Here is a 22,854-nt window from a genome sequence, read left to right as displayed (position 1 = left end):
TGATAGACTCCTCTTTGTTAAAATATAAAATTGAAAAAGAATTTTTTACAGTCTGTTTCTATATTTGTGGTTTTGTCCTTTTTTCCCCTTCCGTTTTAACAATTTGTAATAAACATACATTAAAACCTTAAGTATAGTATATTGGTTCCCCTTTAAAAGAATTTAATCAACTGCTGTAAAACATTACTAATTTGACTGCTTGAAAAACATCTGTCCAAATCTTAAGTACTCATTTTACATTGATAATACTTTAAATACATTAAAGATTTCTTAAAATGTCATTCATAAAGTCACTATTGGAGAGTAAAAGGTGAACAAACTGGTTGTGAGCTCTATTATAATAATATTAAGTAATGCAAAGGGATTCTCAATGGTAAGGCAAATTAAGATACTTGAAGATGCATATTATAGCAGTGAAATAAAATTACACACACATCAGATAATCATTTAGGAATTCAGTTAGATGGCCAGTAATACTGCATGAACAGAAACTTTTTTCCTTTGAAAGAATTTCACTAAGAATCTGTGGTACCTACATACTTTACATGTTCATCGTTGGCTGGATATCCCAGCTAAGGGCTTGGTCTCAGAACAAACAAAGCTAAGGGTGGCTCAACCAGTTAATCAATAATGCAGGCCAAAATAAATTATATTTTCTATCCCACTTATCAGCAGATGTAGTCTTTAGACATATATATAGGAGAGTTATTCAAGAGTTTCTTAATAATGTATGAAAAGAAATACCATCTAAGAATTAATGTAAATGTGGCTAAAGAACAAACTTGACGAACACGGACACCAGAATCACATTTGGAAAAACAAAAGCATTGCAATCAGAAAAAAATTAGAAAACAAAAACTGTATTAAGGCACAACTAAGTCAAATATTTGGATAGATTAAAAAAAAGAAGAAGAAGAGAGAGTTCAATGCTGAAGTTCATACTGATCTTAAGTAAGCAATTCTTTTGTTAGTATTTGCAGATTAAGTGATAAGTAAAATAACTCTTTGCCCAGAGGCCTTCTGTGATGATTGCAGAAGCAAAGTTAACTAATGATGGTGTATTAACTCTAAACACCACAAACTTAATGTTAAACCAAGTCCAAAGTACAATATTTTTCCCTTAATCACTCTTAAAATGTGTGTGTGTGTGTGTGTGTGTGTATATACATTATATACTATATATATATATTTTTCATTCTTTTTCTTAAGAAGTATATTATGGAAGGCTTTGGAGATCAAATTCAATATTTGTGTTCGTGGACAGATAGACACATATACGCATAGATATCATTCTTCTCTGCTAGAGACACTTGACTTTCTTACCCACAATTACAGCAATGACTTCCTTATAGTCTGTGCCCTAGACATCAAGACCAAACTGTTACTTGTAAAAGGGAGAAAACTGACTTCGGACATTTCTACAAGATTCAGTTCATAACATTACAATATACAGCTTAAGAAATTCAACAAGTGGCTGAATATTATGTCTATTCCTTATTGATGAAGTATCTGTGGCAGTTTCATTTTTAGTGCTGAATGAGCTTTTTTCATATTTCCATACATGGGAAGGTGTTGTGTTTTGTTTTTTTATTATTGATGAAATAACATCAAGATACAACTTCAGGAAGACATTGTATTACATGAATACTTTAAATTTTTGTTCCATATTCAATTTTTATCCAGTTTTAGATCTTATTTTTAAGAGCTGTATGTGCAATAAATTAAATGTGTAAGAAATATATTAAGTCTAATCCTCTATCAAACTTTTATCTAATAATTTGTACTGCAAGTCAACTTCTTGAATTCTAATAATTATAAGGCTATCTTTAAAACTTGCTTTAAAAAAATAAGAATATAGATACACATACAGTTACCTGCATTATGACTTTCATCTTTTCTGAAAACTGTGAAAATTTGGGAAATAGAAAATGTGCCCATTTCTGGGAATATGGATGGAATTCCTTATCAGCCCCATTTAAAGCTGCCTTCAAGGATTGTATTAAACTTAATTATGAAAGATTACAAACGAGATGATGTGTAATTGGTACCAGCTGCACTTCGTATTGGAAAGCATAAATACAAATGGAATTATTTATTTATTTTTATTTATTTACTATTCAAACGGCAGTTCTAAAACTCATAGGGATAAAATGGACTTTATTACTTTTTTTTCCCTATTGAATTTAACGTATTTCTTTACTTAATAATAGTAGTAGCGACAAACATCCCATTTAAAGACTACTTTTCACCCCCAAAGAACCCCCAAAAGGAAGCAACACAAAGCAATTTTCTTTCCTCTAATTAGTAGCTTATTGTTTTTATATCAGAATCACTGATTGGGGACCAAATTCTCCTCAAGCAACTCTATGAATTATTATTTTTAGAAAAATTGGTATCTATTCATCTATCTTTCCAATTTCTTGAGATTTTTCCTCAGACATTAAAAAGAAGGAGGAGGAGGAGAAGGAAGGGGAGGAGGAAGGGGAGGGGGAGGAGGAGGGGGAGGAGGAGGGCAAAGAGGACAGGAGACTTCACCTGGGGAGGACGGCTGGGTGGTGTGCTTATCAGGGGGGCAGGACCCATAGCCGAGGCAGCATTCAAACTCCTTTCCCTTTCATCCTGGTAAATGCGATCTCTTTCAGCTTCTGGTAACTGCAAGAAATTCTGCATAGCCCGAAGGTTTACCAGCAAAGACTGGGATGCAGTCTTGGGGTCCTCTTCCTTTCGGAGGATTTCTGAAAGCAAGCCCTGTAGGGAATGAAAGGCACAGGGTGAGCTTGCTCCTGAGCTCTGCCCAGTCAGCGGTGATCCTTCCCCTTCCTTCTCCACTCTGTTTAGAAAATGAACAGAAACATTAATTCTACACAGAAATATATTAGTTACAATTGAAGTGGTAGAGAGGAGAGCCTCAATTGTATTCTTAATTTTATTAAGCATCTGCTTTACATGTAACACAAACTGAAACTGCCTAATTGGTCCCCTTCCTTTGAGTAGCTTAACTTGCCATGAAATCTTTCACAGAGAGACGATCGAGGGAAGTTAAGAATAAATGAAATGCTCATAATACAACAGCACTGAACTGTATAGTTCTCAAGCTGCCTAGACAAAGGCAGTGGAATGCCGACAGCTCAATATATAAAGATACAAAGCCACTTCTAGAGAAGTAGAACTTTCAAAGAAAATGAATTGTAACATATTAGAAAAAAGAATTATTACTAAAGCATGCCACGTTTTTATAGGTAATATTTTAAGTTATCTCTTAATTTTCAAGTTAATGACAAGAGATTCCTTCTATTTACCATTTAAGGAAACTAGATAGACTATCCTGAATAATTCTAAATACTATCTAACTATAATTTATACCTCTGGATAAAAGGCTGAAATTTGAACTTCAGAAATCATTGATTAAATTTGAAATACATAACCATCATGGCATGCCCAAGAAAAGAATACTATCAAATTCTGTACTTACCGAATTTCTTAAGGAAAAGAAGTCTTTATTAGTAGAAGAAATTTACAAACCACTAGTAAACGCCTTTAAGATGTCTCTCTCTCCCCAAATACTAGAGTGTTAATTGCCAACCAATTTTATTTTTTTAATTTTTGGAAGAAGCTTTTCAAGAATGAATGGGTTTCCTCATTTTTGTTTAAAGAATTACATGAAATAGAAGGATCACAATAATTTTCTGCCCATTTGATAAGACCTGAGCAGCCTTTACCTCTTCCATCTTGCACATGAAATAATGCCTGGAATACCAAAACACATTTGCTTTCTACATTTAGCCAGAATATCAGTTTATCACAAGATAACTCCAAATACAATGTCCAGACCTCTATGTCATTTGCAAATTTCACTTTCCAATAACCCTGCAGAAACAGTGAAAGGGAATATTTGGGGAAGGAGAGGCAAAGTGTCATATCAAAATGACTGAACCTAAAGATGATAACATTTGGATTTTTTTTTCATGATTTCCTGGAAGTGCAAACCTAGTTTTGTTCCTAATTCCTCAGGGATAACTGCCCAAATATAACACTTAGGTGCAGATAGTATAAAAGCACTGACCACTTTAAAAATAATTAATAGGCTGCTATTAAAAGGAACCTTCAAATAGGCTCAGGGGCTGAGAGTAAATTTTAGTTTTTCACTTGGTCTCTGCATCCGAAACCTAGAAAGTGGACCCGAACTTTCAGTTTCACCATTAAAAAATGTGACTGAAGAATGAAGGGTGCGTGTCCTTTCATTCATAAGACTGACAAGTAATGCTGCAACTGTGTTTATACAAGAATAAAACATCCAGTCAATTTAACTAAAATTCAGTCAAACAGGCAGTCAATCATTCAGCTATTTAATTTGCACAAGGCCAACTAATTAGATTGACTGTGTTTCTGATGTGTCACATTGAAACTGAAAAATACAGGTCTCAAAAAAATGCTTGAAAAGAGGTATAAAAAAAATAGTCCTTGCTCTCTAATTTTCACCACCAAATGTTATACATTAAAAGATGTTCTCAGAAAAGTATTATATATGAACTACACAGAAATCAAGAGACAGAAATGTATATAGTATAAATACAATGTTATCAATTCCTTGAGCATAATAACCTAATATTCATTTTGTCATCCCAGTACAATGCCTACCACATAAGTGTCTGATAAACATTTACTACATACATTAATTATGTGTATTCAGACCACAAAAGGAAAAAATTGTAAATGAGTGACAAAAAATTAAGAACAAGATAAGCTACTCATGGGTAAATTCTAATGGTAATTTTTAACTTAAGGTAAGGCTTCAGTGAAAAGTTATATGGCACTTCGTAAGATATTTATCTGCACTAATTGTTCAGTAATTTTAAAAAATGGATTAGGCCAAAAGAGATCTTATAAATATTTCGGATGTTACTGATTTCAGAAATTTGAAATTAGACATTTATAAATCTCAAGTAACAGAATACTGTATCAACTCTATTAAAAATGTTTGAGGCAGCAGAGAACTCTAGTAAGGAAAGCAAACACATGAAAAAATACATAATAATATTCTCTATCAAGTCTTGTTAACATGAAATTAAGTCATTCCTGCATGTTTAAAGTGGAAGACAGAAGTTCCTTCAGGAGAAAATTTAAAATCACCTTTACCCATATTTTGATGTTGGTATGACTTCCCAGTTAAGCATGTGCATAAAGTGTTGTAGGGGCAAAACATTTATTTACACTTAATTATTCTACTGCAGCAAGTACAATTTTTCTGCCTGCAATATGTTAAGGTCTAAAGCAATATTTCAAATCCTGGAACACTCAAAGAGCTCTAAAGCAGCCAGTGTAGACAGTGTCAGGTGTTTTAGAAATCTTTGGATTTCTTTCTTTCTTTTTTTTTCTTTTTTTTTTTTTTGGCCCAGGCTTTCAATGAGGGGAGTGCCCCCTGGTGGAAATGCTTGAAAATATTGTTAGAAAATGTTTTGATTAGTATATGTTAATTACCCCCCCCCCAAAAAAAATTCATGTCACTTGAAAATAATTCTAGGTGTAAAATGACTATTACACTTTGATTATGGGAATGTATGTTCTGTTCCTCTTCAAGTTGTTATTTGAATGGGTACATTTATGGACTTAAGATATACATGGCCTCTGTTCCCTATCTCCTATAGTGAAAAATACTCTTCAGACTTAGGTCAAGGTCATTTGTAGTAAACCCCCTGGTGAAGAGTAAGAAGTACCTATTACTAAAATTTTTTCTTCGTGCTAAAAAACCGTCAAGGTTATCATGTACCTTACTTGCTATCTCAGAGAATATACTAAAACACAGGACTAAAACATATCATCAGTACTGTGCACCATAAGTTCTCAATGAATTTATTGAACAGAATCAAACAAAATCATCAGTCATTTTTGTTTCTGAAAAGAACTTGAGAATTTGTGTTACGTGGTAAGTTACCAACTCATGAATATTAAATTTATTGGAAATGAGGAGCTGCTTTTCATTGAGACTTTACATCTTCAAATAATGCACTATGTGCCTTATATATAAAAACATAAAATTATTCTGTGCTGTCATGATATAGGGGTTAAGTGAAAATACTAATTTTTTCACTTAAAAAGTGAACTTACTGATGAATTCCTAAACCTTTTTTTGCATTCCAAAAAGAGTTTACAAGTTATTACAAGTAAAATTCATTAGTAATTGTAAAAGAAAGAAAAAACCCTCAATAAATATTATCAGTACTTCCAAAAGCTAATTATGAATTCTTTAAAACAGCAGATAAGTGAAAGAGACTGCCAATCTGAACAAAAGGCCTGTCTGGCCTCCCGTTTGTCTCCTCTTTGAACATAATCACTGATTCAAATAGATTTTATCAGCTTCATGGAACTTCAAAGCCCTCAGAAGGAAAATATGATTTCATGAAACCTCCGTCTCTAAAAAGAAAATACGTAGAATATTCTTCAAGACTACCTGCCTCTGTTGTTTTGTGAATTTTTAATCACATGTCCAGGTGAAAGACTATTTTCAACTCCACCTACTACCTTGGATTCCTGCCAAGTAAGTTATAAGCAGACGCATTTATCTCTGTCGCTTGGGAGGCTAAACGAGAGCTGTCACGTTGGGGTAATAGCACCTTTTTACCTTTTATTCAATAGTGATATGGATAGTGGACTTTCCTTAAATTACACTGTGAAGAATTATAGGAACACAGTAGCAATTTCTGTTATACTTAAGCAGGCAAATTTCTCTCCACCACATAATTTACAGAACTCAAATTCAATAAAACATTACATGATGGTCCATTACTGTTATCAGTTTTGAATAATCCATCTTCATTCTTTATTTTACTGGAAAATAAAGTGTGCCAAAGACAAGGGAGGGGGGGAGAAAAAAAGGGAAAAAAGCCACAGAATGGGATCAGAGTTAAACTCTGGGTTTTATTTAAAAAAAAAAAAAAAGGCATTAAAGGAATATATTTGAGTTCAGAGAAGTGAACTGAAAAGTATAAATCTAGAAGCTTTGGCAATTATTTTTAGCCATAGGTTTCCATTAAAAAGACATCAAGTAGGCATAACTGAATGAATGACATATGCTAAAAGCTGGTATCTTCAGTAGCAATTAAAGAACATATGCCCATCAATTCAGAAGGGGAAAAAGTCCCTAGAACAAGGAATTTATGAATTTCACCATAAATTTTCAGAAAAGGTAAACTTTTTTTTTTTAATAGTCAAGTGTGAAAGTCTTAAGAGGGGGATTTTAGAAGACCCAATTTGGATGATGATAAAATTCTATAGTTAAGAGTTAAAACATGATATCTAGGATTTTAAAGTTTCACAGAGCTGTCAATGACTAAAACAGTCTTAATTCATGATAGCATTATCTATTACATTAATGTTTTAACATACTGTTTATAGGGTACCAGTTTCTTTATCTGATTGTATCATATAATGTTGCATTTGCTGTACATATTTTACATTAATTTTTTAAAACTTGGAGTTGGAACTGCACATTGTAATAAGTGCACACAAATGTGTGATGTGCGATTTAACTCTGCAGAGCTCCTTGTCTATACATATGCATTAGCATGTGTATTTTCGTACTCCACACTCACACCATACACTCTCACTCTGCACCTGCTTTTATTGAAATGCATACACTTTGAAATAAACACACTACATGCATTCATATGAATGTATAATCATTAAAATAAATGCAGCTGTGTGTGCGCGCATGTGCATGCGCGTGTGGTTTTTAAGTATGACCACCAAAAACACATGTATGCTTCCATGTTCAAAAGCTTGTTCCCAAAAAGTGAACACTGAAATACACATAGAAAATTACTCTTATTTAAGTCAAACAGCTTCAAATATGACCAATATTCCCACTTTGAATGAAGATACCAATTACCAATAAAAAGGTTTAAACCCAAATCCCTCTATCACCCAGGGCTCCAAATAATTTTTAGTAGTTAACTTTTCTAAATTAGCAATTATTAATAAAGAAAGCTCGATATCAAAGCTGTCACTTTTTTCATTCCCCTACCACCCTCAGAAAAATTTAAGCCACTGTTTTTGATGTTAACCACAGAGATAATTATCTTTTCAAAGAGATTAATATGGTATAAAGAGAGTGAATTCTAATTCTGCCTTCTTTCTAGCAATGAATCCTAGGGATATCCATGGAATCAATGTGAGAAACAAATGCAGAACAAATGGTCAACTCTTCAGAGTAACAGTGTGACATCATAACCCAAGAGAAGAAAAACTGTGCCGATGGATAGTAATTTCACACATTGCTCAGCTAACCTCTCTTGTCATTCTTCACCATATAAAATACATTCCTTAGTGCTTTAAGAAATAACAAATTGTTCAATTTTTAAAACACTTATCAGTAAATCTGTATTTCATTTGTGTTTATGTCAATGTTGTCTTCATGGGCTTTCAATTAAATTGACAAGCATTTTACTGATCTTTTATGTAGAGACCTATTTTTTGCCCAGTACTGAGAAATACTAGCAGTTACTGCTATTTCCAAAAATAAAGAATGCTGCCAGAAACAGGATGTCTAGAAGGCTGATTTTTGATTCATTCATTCACTTAATTTTCAAAATAATTACTTCTCAATTGAATATGGTGTCATGAAATGTACCAGCTAATAATGAACATATTTTTTATGTTGTAAAAATATAGAACTAGGTAACATCATACAATTTTAACTTGAAACATAACCTTCTACAACTACTCTTTAAAAAAGACAAATGATGAACAAAAAACAGATAAAGAAAGTGAAAATAAACACCAGTTAGTTAAAGGCTTTTTCAGGCCTCCTAACTTTCAATCCAGTTAAGGCAAGACAAAAATAAGTCACCGCTGGGATTCTCCTAGGTATGGAAACTGCCAACAAGGAATTAATACTAGATTATTTTCGTACCAGAATCACATTCTTATAATCATGTCATAAACAAAAAAACTTAAATATGAAAGGAAAGTATGAGTCAGGCCAAAAAACAAATTGACAAAAGAACAGTGGTAAAACAAGAAAGTTGAAAGGACATAATGTCCTCATTTCTAATCAAAGTTACATGTTCTCTTGGCTTTTTTAGTATGCCTGGGCCAAAAATAAACACTATACATATCATACTGATTTCCAAAAAAAGAGATTTAAAAAAAATCCTCTCATTCACAATTTAATAGAATGAATTTGTTTTGGACTTTTCATTTTAGGCCTTCCCATATCATATTATCACTCTTTTTCCAGGTCCCTCTAAACATCTTCCCTGCTGATAATATCTTCACAGGTATTTGCCCAGGAGGACAAAGGTGTGAACAGGAGGGGTGTATGTAGATCTCAGGGAGAAGTCTGCAAACTAAGGCCCACAGGCCAAACCTACCCTTGGGGCCTGTTTTGTAAATAGTTTTGCTGAAACACCAGAATACTCACATCCACTCACCTACTGTCCATGGCTGCTTGACATGCTACACTGTGACACAGCTCTTATGGCCCTCAAAGCCTAAAATATTTGCTATCTGGACTATTACAAAAAAGATTTGCTGATTTCTGATCTAAAGAACGATGTTTGGAGGAACGCAAACAATAATGTAAAGAGGAGAGAGGACAAAGCTAAGAAACCTTTTATGTTAATAAGCCATATGTATACATATATGTATTTCCCCTCCCCCAGTGGCTGCTCAAATTACATGGCAGAAACTGCTATTGAGTCCTACCATGTTTTTGGGTTTTCTTTCCCCTGAAAGTTGTAGAGGAACTTAAACAGGGCACATTTACATACTTATGTTTGATACAGGGGTAACAGGAAAGATAGTAGGCTAGAAGCCCAGAGCCCTGCCAATGGCCTTGACCAAGTCAGGAAACTTCTCAAATATATTTGACATTGAATGTATTCTTTCAAGGCTCCTGAGTCAAGATCTATCTGTACATAGTTCTTTCTTGGTAAAGGAGGTTTATGATTGGGAAAGGAGTGTCAAAACTTGGGCACCAGCAAGAATAGACAATATGGTCCCGCCACAAAAAGGATTAAATATGAGTAAGCACAGAGGAAAAGAATAAGCATTAGTAAAAGACTAGTTAAGAAAGAAGAGAGAAAAGAGAGAGAACCATTACAAAGAGAAAACTGACCTGAGTTCTGTTAAAAGCCACACGTGCAAATACTGCCTGGGAGATTCCTGCTCGTTTCAGTTCATCACGTACCCACTGGTAGATTTCGGAAGACACCTCTGTGTTGGTTGAAACCTGTTGCTCCAAAGGCTTATTCATAGATCTACTGACAGGGGGAGGGTGGTTCAAGTATTGTTGGTTTAAGGACTGCTGGGCTAAAAGTCTATTCACTGCATACTGCTGGTTCAGCAGCTGAGCCATCACTAGCTGCTGGTTGACCAATTGAGGACTGATGGGCGTTGACACGAGCCCAGGGTGCAGGTTCGGTAGAGGGGTCCGGACAGAGGGCTGGCTGCCATGGGAGAGCTGCGCGGGGGACGGAGGCTGCTCGGCTGTGTTCCCTGGGACCGGCTGCTGGCCAAAGTTGACGTGATTGGCCCCTTGCTGGGATAGTTCAGAAAGACTATCCATTTCAACTAAAGTAGACAAAAGTAAAGTCATGTTAAGCCAATGGTGATGGGTACTGATAAGGATTTCCAACCATTTCCTAAATAGAGACAGTAGGCACAGGGCAATTTAAGATCCAATTAAACTAAGAAAATTTCATGATGGCTATGTTTTTACTTTTCTCTTCTGCACAATATTACAAACTTTGACAGGGGGACTACTTCAGGTACTTTGGGTCTAATTTCATAATGTGGTTTAGACTTAAGGCATAAAATTAATTATTTTCAAAGTCTATGTGACTAGTTTTGGAGTCAAACTATTATTCACTCTTATTTATTACTCCGAGAAGGCTTATAAGCAATGGCTATTTTAAAATAGCTTCTAGAAGAACACGGATTGCTTAATAGCAACTAGTGCTAAGAAAATACATGCACTAAAGAAAAAATTAATATATGTGTATTTTCTCATGATATATATTAACTTTTACTCACGGCAAAAGGTTTGAAAGGGAAAAGACAGCGTGTTATCTATGTTCAATTTTTACCTAGCCATGAACATATAAAGAAGTAATCAACGTAATAAATAAAGTGATCATAATGATAAGTAATAATAACTGAGTGTATTGAGCACTGGGTATCTTATATGGTTTGCTTCATTTGATTCAAACTACCATGTGTGGCAGGCATATCTGCAAGAGAATGAAGCAAATGATTTACTGTATTGCAAGCCAGTATACCCAGTTTTGCTAAGACCCAAATGTTTCTTGAAGAAGCTGTGGCTATTACCAGATGCTAAAGACAATCTTTCAAGGAAGGGGCGGGGAGTCATCCTGGTACAATGGTGATACTGTCACGATTTTGCAATTTATTATCACCCACCAGGATGAATGCTTCTCCCTTGGCTAGGTCCCTAATGTGGATTGGCTGAGAGTCAGCTGTAAGTGTGTCAAATGCTTTGCTGTTGCAAGGAAGAGACTGGTTTGATGCTCTTAAATGCAAAGGCCGAGCATGGTTGGTGTATGTAAATAGGTGAGTCTTTTCCAAATAGCACAACATGCTTCCCATGTATAGACTCTGGCTTGATTTTAATCATCATTTCTCTTTTTATTAAATATTCAGGCTTTATATTTAGAGGAACTTATCATATTGCTATAATCACTGATATATGCAAAATATAACTAAGAATTGGGAAAGAAACCTTCCATTTCTACCAGTGATATCAGCCCAAGTGGGCCATTCACAGGGAATAGTAATTCAAGCAATTATTCCAAAAATGATGCATTGTCTTCATTACAGCTCTAAGCTATAAAAGGCAAAGAATCTGTTTTGGTAGATGGATGGCTTTGCTTCAAATATTAAAAGCTAAAACATGCTCAAAATTCAGGTTCTCTTGTTTCTTAAAATCTTTAGGAGAAGTCATTATTGTTGTTGTTGTTATTAAATGAATGCAATGGAAGGAAAGAGAAACAGATTTAAACAGAGCATAATGCTATGCATATTAAACATCCCGTTCTTATATTATTTGGAAGGTACAAGTATGTGAAAGAAAACATTAATAGAAATTAAAACATTAACCTTGATCGCAGTGTTTGCTTTTGCAACCCTAGCAAACTCTAAAGGGAGAAAAACATCATAATCTAAATGCTCAGGTACAACACACAACTTTTATCTGTCGTTTTACACTGCTGATAATTTTTAATGCATTTCCTGCATAACGCATATTGACCTGAAGCTACATGTAAAGATGGGCTGCTACACTGGAATTAAAAGTTGAGAAATGGTTGTAATGATGTCTCTGGTATGGATGGTAAAGCAGTGCACTCACCGAAGTGCCTATCTAGAGGGGCTGGGGATTAGAGCTATAAAAATCACTTGATCTCAATTGTGGAAACTATAAATACAATTTAATTTCCTTAAAAATTGGGTGTAAAAATAGGCACTTTCTCTTTCTCTGAAACAAAAACAAAACACATAAAAGCATGATTTATCTCTGAGAGAAATCACAGCTAATATTAGTTATTCAAGGCCTGGTTAGGTCTTCACTGAGATGTTAAAAAATGACAGCTTCCCTCCTCCCGCCTCGATTTCCTGCATGTCTGACAACCAAGTCAGTTTGGCTGATTTAAACACAAACATTTATTGAATTTAATTATCTCATTATACTCATACCCACTCCCCACCCTCAAAGAAACATTCTAAATTGATCTCTAATTGGGCAATCACAAGACCTGGCTTTAGATGTGACTTTGATAAACCCCCAAATGACACATAATGGTATGTAGCCACCACTGCAACAGTTTTTTGCTTACCCATCATATCTTTTGTCTTCTTGAAATGTTTGTACCACCTTCCAAATTCTTGACATTTTGCTGCTGAGACATTTGCATAGTAAGTGCTGTTCACAATGGAAGAAATCATACTCTGCACGAAGAGGGGGGGGGGAAACATTTGTAATACATATCGGCACAAGATGGAACACAAAAATGATTTCAATTGTGTAAATGGTATTTTTTTTAATCAACTGAGTACCAATACATATTTGTTTCGCACTCTGGCCTAAAGCCTCAACTTCTTAAAATTCATCAAGTAGCGCATCAAATGCTTAAGTAGAAAGCAACAGCCCACTGAGACCAGTATAAAGCTATCAAACCAACAGACTTTGCTCTAGTATTCAGGGAACTTCTATCAATGTCATTTATTCTTAGGCTGACAAACTTTCACCGATCCCAATAAATCCAAGTACATGAAGATGACTTTACCACTGCAATTCATAAATAAACACTACTTCGAGGTTAAGTAGCTATACTCTACATCCCTGCTATTCAAAGTATGGCCCAGGGACCAGCAATATTGGCATCACCTGAAAACCTAATGCATAATTCTGGGTGCTGTAGTCTAGCAAAATCCCCAGGGGATGTGAGTGTGCATCAAGTTTAGGAAACACCACTTGCACTTTCTACTCCTATTATTTGGGTTTCAACTGGAGGTACATTAACTACAGTAACGCTCTTCAAAGGTTAACTAACCATATTTAAGGAAAAAATTGACTAGTCACAGAGATCCTCATTCAGAGAAAGAAACATTCTATAGTCTTACTGCTAGTTTCAAGTAAAGTTGAGTTCTGAATTTCAAACTAACCAAAATATACATACTTCACGCTTACTAAATTTCTCGAGGATACCACAGAAAAAAAATGACCTATTTTGTTACTTGTCTTTATTCTGCTTTTAACAAAAACCCTGAAAACAAAGTTAACAGTGTAACATATAAAAATAAAGACAGGAATGAAAATAATTTTTGAGTTGCTTTTTTTTAAAAAAAAATCTCATTTTCAACAAACAAAAAGTTTTCTTCCCAGAAAATTTGGATATGGTAATTTGAGTAATTTAATTCATTGTTATTTTTAACCTTAATGCCCATGTTACCTAATAAGCAGTTCAATTAATCTCCAACTGCATTTTAGGAATACTTAGACTTCCACCACTCATCCTTCTTCCACTCCTATGCGGAGTAACATGAGAACTTACATTTCAGACTTCAGTTGGTCTATGGTGAAATAGTTTACAGAAGGCAGCATTGTTTAGGAGGCAGGGAACAACCAGAAAAGCCAGTTTGGAGACAAAAGTATTTTTATATCATTATCTTCTTTAAGCTACTTCTAATTTAAAGCTCTTTTGGTTATTATTGATTCTTCTGACATCCATTATCAGTGTTAATTTTGTAACATGAACACACTCCTATAATATATAGCTCCTGGGGATCTTTGAAGAACCTCCAGTGAAGGATAATCCAGAATTATATTATTTATGTAAAACATGGCTATCTTTCCTAAGAGGCACTTTCTTTTTTTTTTTTTTTCTCCTTCTTTTTTGGACACTTTCTACTTTATTATAGTCATTTTCACATTTTATTCCTCTAAAAAGACATTCTTCATATGCTTGTGATTCTCTGCCATTAATCCAGTAGCTTGCAATTTTACTAAGAGCCTCTCTTAGTCCAGACTACAAAAAGATACTTAGCAAGGTTGCCAAAACCAGAGCCAGATTACCTGATCCAGTTAACAATCCGTCAGCTTCAATCATACTTACTCTATTATAATAATGGATCAATAAAGTCAGACATTAATAAAACTATTGAGATTGCTGATGGATAATGGTGATTTTGCAAATGGATGACAGGTGATGTTCTTCCACTTTGGTCCAATTTTTAAAAAATTATTACTCTTATTCCTAGACATTTTGGCAGTTTCTTAAATGTCAATATAATAGTACATATAAGTTTTAGATGTAGTTTATGTCTTAGTTTTCAGAAATGTATGGGAATTCTCTAAATTTTACTAAAGGCTCTGACAAACATTCAGTCTATTTCAGTTTGCCATGAGTTCTGTATATGAAATTTGCTTTTTGCCGCACACCTACTATGTGCCTGGCAGGTACAAGGGATACAAAAGTAGATTAAGACACAGCCTCTGCCTATAAGAAGTTCACCATCTGTTAGTAAGACAGATACATAAATGGATCACTTCAATTTAATGTGATTCAGTAGACCAACAGTGGAAAATATATGGGGGGACAAAAGGAAGAATACATGGTATGTGGAAAAACAACCCATCTGAAATATTTTTATAACATTACAGCCCATATGTAATAGTGCTATGTAGTTCATTATTATCCATATGTGGAAAATAATATCCATATGTGCATGATCATCAAAGCTTCCTCCTGCCCTGGTTTAACCCTAACTTGGAAGGCTCTGTCCTTAAGTGACTTTCTGGATGCTTTCTACTGTGTCAAGTGGTGTGTGCTTAAGAAACTCTGATTAATGTAAATATTAGCCTAAGCAAGACGTAAATCAAAAGGCTAATCCGCAGGTTATGACACATGCCGATGCCACTATTTAAATTCTCTGACTTTCTGTGCTTTCAGGGGGCCGGGAAATATTCCATAATTCAGGTAACTTGAGGTAAGCTCTATTTTTTTTGGAACAACATGCAGTAATCTGTACAACTAAACTGCTCATGTGGCCACTGCATGAGGACATTTTCTGTGTGTGGTAAAATCCCTATTGAGAATCAAGTATGGCATCTGACTACACTATCAGTTTCAAGGGTAAGAAAGAGATTTCAAAATCTTTGGGGCACATGGCATTTCAAAGATCATATTCAGTACTGGTTCTTAAACCGAGAGAATCATAAAGAAACACCTATTATTTGCATAACACAAATAACAAAGTCAAGAGGGAGGGTATTATTTTTCCTAGAGGATGGGGATACGTAGGGTGTAGGCAGACCAAAATCCATGTTTTTAAGGAGAGATGCCTGGGATTCTTATGTCAATCAAAAGACTCTGGTTTAAACAGACTACAATAAGTTGTGAGTTTATGCAGCTCTGGGGCTCCATATTCTTTTCCAGTACAAATGTCTGACATATACTAAACACATACTAAATATTCATCTGATGAAAGAGAATAGTTAAATCTGCATTCAAGTCCAAAATGTGTAGCACATTGGCAATATGACCTAGTGCAAGGCAACTGACTCTCATTCTATCATAATCCCCCTTACTAAATGGGAATCATGGCAGCACTCACTTCATAGGATTGTTCTGAGAATCCATTCTTTCAGGTAGTCTCTTTCATTCCTTTGGCATATATCGACTGAACTCCTACTAGGTGCCAAGCACTAGGCAAGTTACTAGAAAAATAATGACCTAAAGAGAGATAGTATCTACACTTACATAGACAATAAATAAAATGATGAATGTTATGCAATTAGCACAGAGCTGGGAACATACCCGAGTATGGACTTAAGAGATGTTAATTACTATGACAACCCTCTGCCTCCTCCTCCTCACTGGCTTTTATTATATGATCACATTTCAGATCAGTCAAAAGACTATGCTTTAAATAACAGAAGAGTATCAAAATTTTCAAGTGATATATTTTTAAGTCAAATACACTTTCTTATGGAGGACGGAGAGTATACTAAGTAAATTAAGTTGTAAGTTGGGTCAAGGGATAACTAAAAACACCAAAGGAAAAAAGTATTCCACCATTAGTTTCAACATTTTCCAATCTGGCAGTATCTTGTGAAGCTGGCCTCTACTGGGAGCAGGCATCAGGAAGACATACACCACTTCTTTGACTTGGATTTTCCAAGCATGCCCTCTCCCCTCTTTGGCTAACAGCAGCACATCCTTCAGGACACAGTTCAGGTATCCTCACTTCTGCAAAGCCTTTCTGACTTGGTGTCCACCTGGCACGTAGCACCTCCCCACCACTCTTCTTGCTGTTATGAGTCTTGGGTCTTATCTCCGAAAGGCCTGGACCCACCACAGGGCTGGGCACATATTAAGTGATCAATCAAAGGATTAAAGGTCACTGAAATTAGCCATTACTGCAGGCTACCAGAAAATCCTTTTTTTTTTTTTTTTTGGTTCCTAAAAGGTCAAAGGTAATGGCAGCTTGTCACATGAATCTTTTAAATGCATCATTTTTAGCTGTCATGATAGAACTCAGTTTAAAGAAACTTTGTTCATTAATTTGCAAGAGATCCCTTCCCAGGTTTTTCAAAATACATCCACACAGATGTCTCGGAAGTCGCAGTGCTCGGTGGTTATGTTATTCCAGTTCTCTCTCTCGGTGTCTATTTATACAAGCTCTCCAAAGCACTTTGAAAAAGGCACAACTTGTATTGCAAGTTTTCCTATTCAGTGGCCGGTCTATGCAGAATGTCAGTATGCAGGGAATAAAATAATCAGGCTGACCAAACTCAAGTCAGCTCAGATCCCAAGTTCAAAAGCTGCACAGTACACCAACCAATGAATAGGCCACAGCTTCCAGCGTTGGGAAACGCAATCTGAAAGTTGGCAGAAATTGGCTGTGGGTCTCATAACCCCAGTGTGACACAATATTCTCATCCTAGGAGCCAAGTTGTAAGCTTTTCTAAGATCCATAAAGCACATGTCTGCTCCCTATGAAGAGCTTCGGTTCTTTCTGAGTCTGCTGAAGTTCCGATCTGAAAGAATGCCATCTTCACAGAAACCCCAGTACTCTAGAATGATACCATCTGCCACAGGCTGAGCTTCCTTTTCAGCCAAATACATTATTTATAACCTTTCTAATTGTGAAAAGGTAAGGGTGGAATTTTTCTAAAGCCCGACTTAGATATAGTTAGAACATTCTGAACCTTTGCTCTCAAATACTGCAGGTCCTCAAATGTGAAAAACAAAAACAACAAAAAAACCCCATAAGGAATTGGTTGAGGTCATATCATTTTTCAAAATATTATATATTCTTTCAAACCCTTACTAGAATATAACATACGCGGTAGGTATATATTTAGAACACATTTAGAAACTGAAGGAAGATTATTTTATTTTTCTACTTGGTCATCTTAGTAGCCAATGAAGGGGTTTTAGGGAGAGGTGAGGCCTTCTGGGGAAAAAAAAAAAAAAAGGTTTAGCAACTGGGGAAAGGCAGTGATCTGATTACCCTTAAAATTGCTTTGTTGTGCCTTTAACAACAACAAAAAAACCCACCCCAAAACAATGCTAATCAGGTTATTCAATCATTTAAACCAAAACTGTTCATGCTTTTCTGCCAAATCAACCAACCACAGCAAAATCTGTTATCTCTGATTGCTCAGCTTCCAGTCAAAAAACAGTTAACCCCCACTATACCAAAAGTTTTCCAAAATACCCTCCCAGCTCTGCGTGCTCATGGAGAATAAAGAGAAAGCCATGTCATCTTGAAAGGGTAATTGAAGTGCTGTACCATATTTGCATATTACAATATACTCTAATAAACTAAACAGCCTGTCCCGGAAGCCAGCAGCTCCCTAGCATTTCATCTGATCTCCATACTGACTTTTTGTGCACTATGTATATATATTTTTAAACAGGACTGTGATATCATGATCAAAACTTACTGAGGACTTGCTGACGGTTTAACTGAGGTGGGAGGAGGTAGCAAAAGCATCTACAAAATGGTGGCTCACCCATGCTTAAAGCTTTCAGGCTCCATCAGCAGAGAGGGCAAAGGCTACAACATCTTATTTACACAATTATCTAAATACGATTAAACAGCTGATGGACAAATATTAAACTGGAAAATGTATAGTCATTTCAGCTTAATGTAATCCTCTTTCTGTAAACACCCAGGATGATTTTTTTCAACCAGAACAGTCCTGACATCTCATAAGCCTAAGGGTGAATAGCAAGAGATTGTTTTTGATAGTTATAAATATTCAAAAGACATGCAGACCATCTGCTTTCATAATACAGGTAAAGCAAGACTGAAATGGTGACTGCTGTATAAAAATGATTCTTTTAACAAAGTCTTCCTCTCCTCGAAAACTATAAAGACAGATGTCAAAAACTGTTTACACAGAGCAATCAGGAGCGTGCAAAATGTAATATTCCTTTTACACACAGTGCTTGCTAAAGAGATTTTTTTTTCTTTTTCTTCCCATCTGTGTGTTGCAACACATTTCTACAAGTTAAAAACATTTTTTTCAAACAGAGATCTCATGAATACCCAAAAACATGCTATCTGGTTTCTGAATGCTAATTAATTTCAACTAAGGAATCTGAATATCTTTTTCTGTAGGAAGGAATGTATGTTTTGAAATTGGAATACTCTAGAGACAGCAAGGGAAATAATCTTGCTCAGGTTTAATTCTATAAGGCGATTTTCATGTTTCTACCTTGTCTGTAATATATATCTGCTATGTCCATGTTTTAAATGAAAGCACATTACTGCTAATGTCTTTGGCATAAAGTCTAAAATAATTGTTTTCTGAAATAAATGCCCGCATATGTAAAATGTATATACAGAAACCTTTAACTTCTCAGTCGATGCAGAGTGATGCATAAAACCCTACAGTTAATTTTCAGGTCTGGAACACTAATCTTGACAGTAACCTTTTTATGTATTGTATTAATGGCACAGAGGCATTAAGCACCTTTTTATAATTTTCAATAAAATGAGCGTTTACTGAACAATCTGTCAAACTGCTGGCTCTCTATTCTTTTACATTTTTATTTTTCGAGAAGTGTAACTTCATATACTCTGATGTCCCTCTGCTTTCTCCATGTCCTGTCTGCCGATGGCCTGAATTTTCACAGCAGTTTTTTTTTTTTTTTATATGTGTGTGAAAAGCTCAAAGGTCAAACTTTAATTTTGGATCAAATGGAATCAACTTCATGTTCAAATACAATTTTAATAGGGATTCTCAGCAAATGGAGTTTTCTTTTAATCCCAAAGGATATCGAATACTACAAATAAGCTCTACAAAAAAGGCACCACATGAGATGGTGACATGGAGCGAATTTGTTGAAAATTAACAGGTAGTCCCCCATCTGGTATTTGGGGGTGGGAAGGAAGGGAAATGGGTTTCAATTTATGAGAAGCAAATGGCAGGATTTCTAAGTGTAATATTCTGTTTGTGCATGTTAGCTTATGTTCCCCAAATCTTTCCCTCTGGATCCTCTATTGCTTTCTAAGCCATTCTCTTGGGAGATACAACTGGGGCATATTCAGAATCTCAATTTGTTGAGAAGAGACTAATCACTTATAAATTTTACTTAAACTCCAGTTGTCATAGTTATGGCTCTTGCCATCTTGATCAATCCCAGTGCCTGAAAACAGCATTTTCACAGAAGATAACCCTTGTATCATGTTAAAAATGGAATCTCAGAACAAAGCTCCAAAAGAATACAAAAGGAAGCACAGAGAACACATCTAAATCTGTTTTAATTTTCTTACATTTCCTAAAGATGAAAATGTAATTGTTGCAAAGCACAGAAATTTTATTTAATTATTTAAATATCCAATTCATAATTTTTAAAGGAAATGTTGGTTCACAGTTCATATGGTTTTTCCACATAATTGAAGTAATTTCACATAAGGCCAGGATACTATCGTTTGACCAGATTCTCTCTTTTTGTAGAAGTACCTATTCTAGATCTTTCTTACTATACTGAAACCTTCTTATTCAAATTAACTAATATGTTAGTAAAGCACTTAAATTAGAAAATATTTGTTAAAAGATGTATTATGACTAAGTGCACGCAATATTTTCAAATTAGCTGCACATAGAGGCTTACGTTTGTTCATCTGCGCAATAGGCAGGGGATTGAACTAGATAATCTCCAAGGTCCCTTCTAACAGCTTTGACAGTCTATGAAATCTACATGTATTCCCAAACAGATCCTACAGGGTCTTCTTCAATGACTTAAGATTGAATTGTAAGACATATCATCCATTTGCAGGTACTCACGGCAAATGTCCCAACCAGTTTTATTTTTAGGATGGTTAAGTTCCTACCCCCCACCACCGTGGTGTCTTGCTTATAATGTGATTATTAAACATACGCTCATCATTATTAAACATACCACTCCAAATAAAGTTTTCAGAAGTTTTTCACTAGATTAATCTAAATCCAATGACTTATTTTACAGCAAATATTGTTTCCTAAGATTCTAAATTTTAGGCACTCTGTACCAACTTGCAAATTTGAGAAATGCTTGTGTTTATTTTTTCTCTGATGGTCCTTGTGTAGTTAGATCTCCCATCCTTTATGGAGATTGAAATGTCTAGTATCTGCATTTAGACATAGCAGAAAAAAAAAATAGCAAATTTGTGTTCAGTTCTAGGGGTTCTAAATAAAGCATTTTGAAAAATGTTAAGCCACAGAGTAAAGGGACTGAAGTAGTTTGAATCCATTTTTTTCAAAAGTAAATATAGCTGACCCTTGAACAACCTAAGTTTGAACTGTATGGGTCTATTTATACGCAGGTTTGTGTGTTTTGTTGTTGTTTTTTTTTTTTTTTACAGTAATCTATTTTCTTTTATGATTTTCTTAACATTTTACTTTCTCTAGTTTACTTTATTGTAAGAACACAGTATAGAATATATGTAACCTGCACAATTTGTGTTAATCAATTGTTTGTTATCCCATAAGGCTTCTGGTAAACAGTAGACTGTTAAGTTTTTTGAGAAGTCAAAAGTTGTATGTGGATTTTCAACTGTGCAGGGGGTCAGTGTTGCTAACCTTGTGCTGTTCAAAGGTCAATTGTAGTAGAATTTGGTTCCGTAACTCTTTACAGATTTTATACTCCTTCTCTGCATTCCCTCCTCATATGAAATTATTAAGATTTTAAGCTACGACCTGAAACTTGGGGAGAAAAGACAGTCTAACTTTCAGCTTTTTATGAACCACAAAACTCTCTTTGGAAATCTCATGAAACCTTTGGAAGGTCTCACCACATATACTCCCAAAAGTAACTTATAACTTCTAGGTCTGCACAAAGCCCTGGAAGCCCATTACAGGGTCCATGGATCCCCTCAGATATGATCCAAGATTTCACAGGAGGCTAAAGACTAAATCATGTCCTTGATTTCTGTGTTTTATTAGTTATTACTGTTAACCAAGACTTCATGTATCTACTTGATAAATATAAACCAATGTCACATCTGGATTAGGTCACAGAGAAAAATCAAATTAATCTGTCTTATCTTTATCAATATTATGAAAATGCTTCACAGTTTTGGAAACTGCCACATACTGGTAATCATCTCTTTAGGAGTTATAGTAAAATGGCAAAAATGTATTACACAGGTTGGACATCAAGAGATAATGAGCCCCGTCCATCACTGGAGGTATGTGCTTTTGGCTAAGCTGGTGCTCATGCAGAAGGGTGGACAAACCAAGTCCCTGAGGCCCATTCTGGAATGGCTGAACAGTTATCTACACTTGCAGCTCTCCCTAAATTTAGGTGATTTGGAGCCTTTATACAGGTGACTTTTACACATTATGTGTTTATAGCTCTAAACAGTCTCCAATGCCAAATGTGGACTTTAGAACATCAATTGAGATATGGACATTGTGAGTCCATACGGGGTGGGACAGACTGTTAGCATTACTACGTTGGCAGCATCAACATCTTTGTATATAAATCATTTAATTCTGCTATTGAAATTTTCTTTCTTTATATTATTTTTTAAATATGAGAAATGGGCAAATGGAACTAACAGTAAAAAAGCATGGACCTCAAATATAACACAACTGAGCCAAGATGAAAAGTATTAGCTGTGCTGAAATATACATTAGATTACAAAAGAAAAATTTTATTTTATTTTTTTTTTCAGAAGAAAAATTTTAAACATGCATATAAATATATTTCAAAAGATTGTGCTTAACAGTGACATGTAATTAGGTCTTTCACAGCATTTTTTCCATCTCTGGGTCCCTTGTACCTCACCTCTAAGACCACTGTTCTGCTTACAAACATATAGATTTGTACATATATCCCA

The 22,854-nt window shown here is 35.0% G+C and overlaps 1 protein-coding gene across 8 annotated transcripts in view; it reads right to left on the bottom strand.

Annotated features, from left to right (window-relative positions):
• SATB1 (SATB homeobox 1) overlaps nt 1-22,854 on the bottom strand; it is a 98,962-nt gene that overhangs the window by 37,729 nt on the left and 38,379 nt on the right. For all 8 annotated transcript variants that reach the window (XM_072726756.1, XM_072726758.1, XM_072726757.1 and 5 more), the window contains 3 exons: nt 12,849-12,960; nt 10,115-10,569; nt 2,536-2,748 (listed from right to left, as the gene is read on the bottom strand). In XM_072726756.1, the coding sequence (XP_072582857.1) occupies nt 2,536-2,748; nt 10,115-10,569; nt 12,849-12,960 (780 nt within the window). The remainder of the gene's footprint in view (nt 1-2,535; nt 2,749-10,114; nt 10,570-12,848; nt 12,961-22,854) is intronic.

The sequence above is a fragment of the Vulpes vulpes genome, chromosome 11, assembly GCF_048418805.1.
Source record: "Vulpes vulpes isolate BD-2025 chromosome 11, VulVul3, whole genome shotgun sequence".
NCBI classification, from domain to species: domain Eukaryota; kingdom Metazoa; phylum Chordata; class Mammalia; order Carnivora; family Canidae; genus Vulpes; species Vulpes vulpes.
Note: the sequence above shows the minus strand (reverse complement) of the source record. Positions and strands in the feature narration are given on the sequence as shown.